Source organism: Lactuca serriola, chromosome 2 (assembly GCF_051521515.1).
Source record: "Lactuca serriola cultivar US96UC23 chromosome 2, Lser_US96UC23_V15, whole genome shotgun sequence".
Lineage (NCBI taxonomy): Eukaryota > Viridiplantae > Streptophyta > Magnoliopsida > Asterales > Asteraceae > Lactuca > Lactuca serriola.
Window position 1 is genome coordinate 201,583,443 of NC_136409.1, and position 2,738 is coordinate 201,586,180.

General features: G+C 36.7%; 1 protein-coding gene across 1 annotated transcript; it reads right to left on the reverse strand.

Moving 5' to 3' along the window:
• Window positions 1–246: 246 nt before the first annotated feature.
• LOC145088145 (GDSL esterase/lipase LTL1-like) lies at window positions 247–2,132 on the reverse strand. The gene is made up of 5 exons (XM_079026363.1): window positions 1,657–2,132; window positions 1,448–1,575; window positions 1,115–1,357; window positions 766–1,018; window positions 247–655 (listed from the first exon to the last, which is right to left on the reverse strand). Exons 1-5 carry the CDS (start codon window positions 1,904–1,906, stop codon window positions 420–422), a joined length of 1,110 nt encoding a protein of 369 aa, XP_078882489.1. The 5' UTR covers window positions 1,907–2,132; the 3' UTR covers window positions 247–419.
• Window positions 2,133–2,738: the final 606 nt, after the last annotated feature.

Below are 2,738 nucleotides of genomic sequence, written 5' to 3' on the forward strand. Positions count from 1 at the left end.
TTTTTCAGTGTATGAATAAAAACTCCCATATCAAGTGGAAATATCAGAACCCTTATTTATTAGGGAGGATATACAAAGATACATGATATATGTCTAATTAATACAAACATTAAACCATTAAACTATTATGAGAGTATTTAATATTTTTTTAGGTAGCAAATCCATATGGAACCATTAATTTTGATTGTAGAAAATTGAAAAAAAAAAAAAAAAAACAAAACAAAAACAAAACAAAACAAAAGGAAGTATCAAATATAATATCATATGGAACCATTAATCTTGATTATTACACCTAAAACGATCAGGAAAACAACCATTTTCATGCAACATTATCACACATCGGAAACATAGCAAGAGGACGTAACTCAAAGTCAACGTAGACATTTAGGTTATTAAATATCTCCTTAAATACACACAAATTACCATTTATTAGAATCTAAAGCCAAAATGGTGCTTAGGTTCATGGGATTCATGTACTTAGTTGATCCCATCATAATCTGATCCACGATAATTCTGTTTGCCTTCTCCGACGGATGGAATGCATCCCAAAACGCATACTGATCCCTGTTTGGACATAAGTTCGACATCGGGGTACAAAGTCCAATCCCATTGTAAGGCCCTTGCCCGCAACATGCTATTTTTGAAGTAACAAATCCTACACACAAATCATGAAAAAATGTTTATTTGCAAACAACAATATCAACAATATTTTACTTAATTATTGGTTATTCATCAAAACTTGGTATTTTTTATCTGGTAACTCACCATAAGCTCTTGGATTGCTCATAAAATCGTTGTGCATCTGCTTTGTGTTTACTCCGATAAACACATGACTGCCGAGTTCATTATTCAAACTAGTAAGCATATCGTCTAATTGTGGGTTGTACAACGATGAAGCCTTTTGAAGCTCAGCTGCGCATTCACCATTTCTGCTATGTTGAGCCAGTTCTGCCGGCACGCACCCCAATGGACCCGTTCCCGTCACGAGTACCTTGCGTGCACCCAAATCATAGAGCCTCTGCATTCAGTGAAAATGTATAAAGCTATTGCACCATATTTGATGGATCGAATCTTCCAGTCGTTAAGGAGTAAAGAGAGAGATTCAAATGCATACCTTTAAAATCTTTTTGTATTCGGAGATGATGAAAGGAACGTAATTCTGGAGACTGTATTGACGGGAGCGTGCAGACATCGGGACTAAGTAATAATTGTTAACGAAGTCATTGCCACCAAGTGTCACGAGGACCAGCGCATTGTGTACGAGTTGCTTAGTCTTTTCAGCTCCTATAAGTGCACTAACTCGTTGTTGGTATTCTTTGAAGTACTCTAGTTGCAATGGAGCCCGGACAATGTTCACCTGAAGAAAACAATATCTGATATATTTGTTAGCCAAATACGAGTATTTGTAAGAGAACTAGTATATAAACAAGTTAATGGAAAGTCGTACGAATTGGATTCCAGTGTCATTCAGTATTCCAATCCCGGCGGATGCAAAGTTGGCACCAATAAGAAGCTTTTGCCCGTTGAGCTCCGGACTCAAGTATGGCAGTGTTGGCTCGGATCCTATGCGCATACCTGTACATGGTTAACCTTAATTACGTCAAGTAAACATTTGGAATGAGTTGAATGCAATGGTAACTAGAACCGAAACTTAACTGATAAGGTCGGGAATGTTGTAGCCATTGGAGAAACGTCCAGTGGCTCGATGCGTAGGGTGATCAATGCCATAAGGAGGTGCATCAGCTCGGGCAGATGTAACCAGGTAATTGTTGTTGCCGCTGTCAACTAACGAGTCTCCAAACACGAAGAATGCACGTGGGTCTGCTTCGGCTCTAGGAGCAAAGACTTCTAATGCCAAGAAGATAAAAACGACCAGTAGACTTGAGAAACCCGAAGAAACAGCCATGAGCGATCGAATTCGTTTTTGAGACAAGATCGACTGTTGTTTGTGGCTGGTTTGCGGATATGAAACAAGTGATGGGGTTTTATAGGGTTTTAGTAACGGAGAAAGAGTACTAATGCTTCAAGTTTGAGAAGTTCTCATGGTTTCAGTTAGTTGCAGAGAGATATGAGGCCAATAATGGTACTGAGAAGCTGGGAAACAAAGGTGGTTGAATTTTATTAAATTGGACAGTTGGTTTATTGGCTTTAGGTAATTATATATCATCAATCAATATGACATTTTAAGAAGTTGTATAATTCACCAAACCGAAGCTTTTTAATATTATACCGAAAATGTAGCTAGCTTTTCCGGTAGTTGGTGTTGTAGAAATTACATATTTACCCAAATTACTAAAAGTTGTAAATTTATTCTTTGTTACATGCTGAACATACATCAAGAATCAAGTGACATAATGAGTTAGAACAGGCCTCGGATGATTATAGTCATGATTCAAGAATCAAGAAGGTGCTGGTTTTGACCATTCGAGACTTTTGTGACGCATTCTTGTCATTGTAGTATAAAGCTCTAGGTAGCTAGCACATGCCACCACAAAGGACTGAAAGGGAACTTACAACACTCAAATTAATGTTCCTTTCACTGCTGTCAAAATTTATTACTATCACAAAAATCAACATAAACAAGTACATTTCCTGTTCTATACGAATCCCAATGCAAATTTATCAATTTTGTGGTAATTTTCACAGGATATAGAATGTTGATAAAATTATATTTTGTTTTATTGTCTTGTTAAATATGTTTTAAACATTAATTACAAAAAAAAAAGGTTAAATGGTCA

What these genes read in the sequence shown, in the direction of transcription:
- LOC145088145 (XM_079026363.1), bottom strand. Translation starts at nt 1,906, where the DNA reads ATGGCTGTTTCTTCGGGTTTCTCAAGTCTACTGGTCGTTTTTATCTTC. An exon ending in CAACATTCCCGACCTTATCA is followed by an intron (nt 1,576 to 1,656) that starts GTTAAGTTTCGG and finishes AACCATGTACAG; the next exon opens with GTATGCGCATAGGATCCGAG. An exon ending in ATGACACTGGAATCCAATTC is followed by an intron (nt 1,358 to 1,447) that starts GTACGACTTTCC and finishes TGTTTTCTTCAG; the next exon opens with GTGAACATTGTCCGGGCTCC.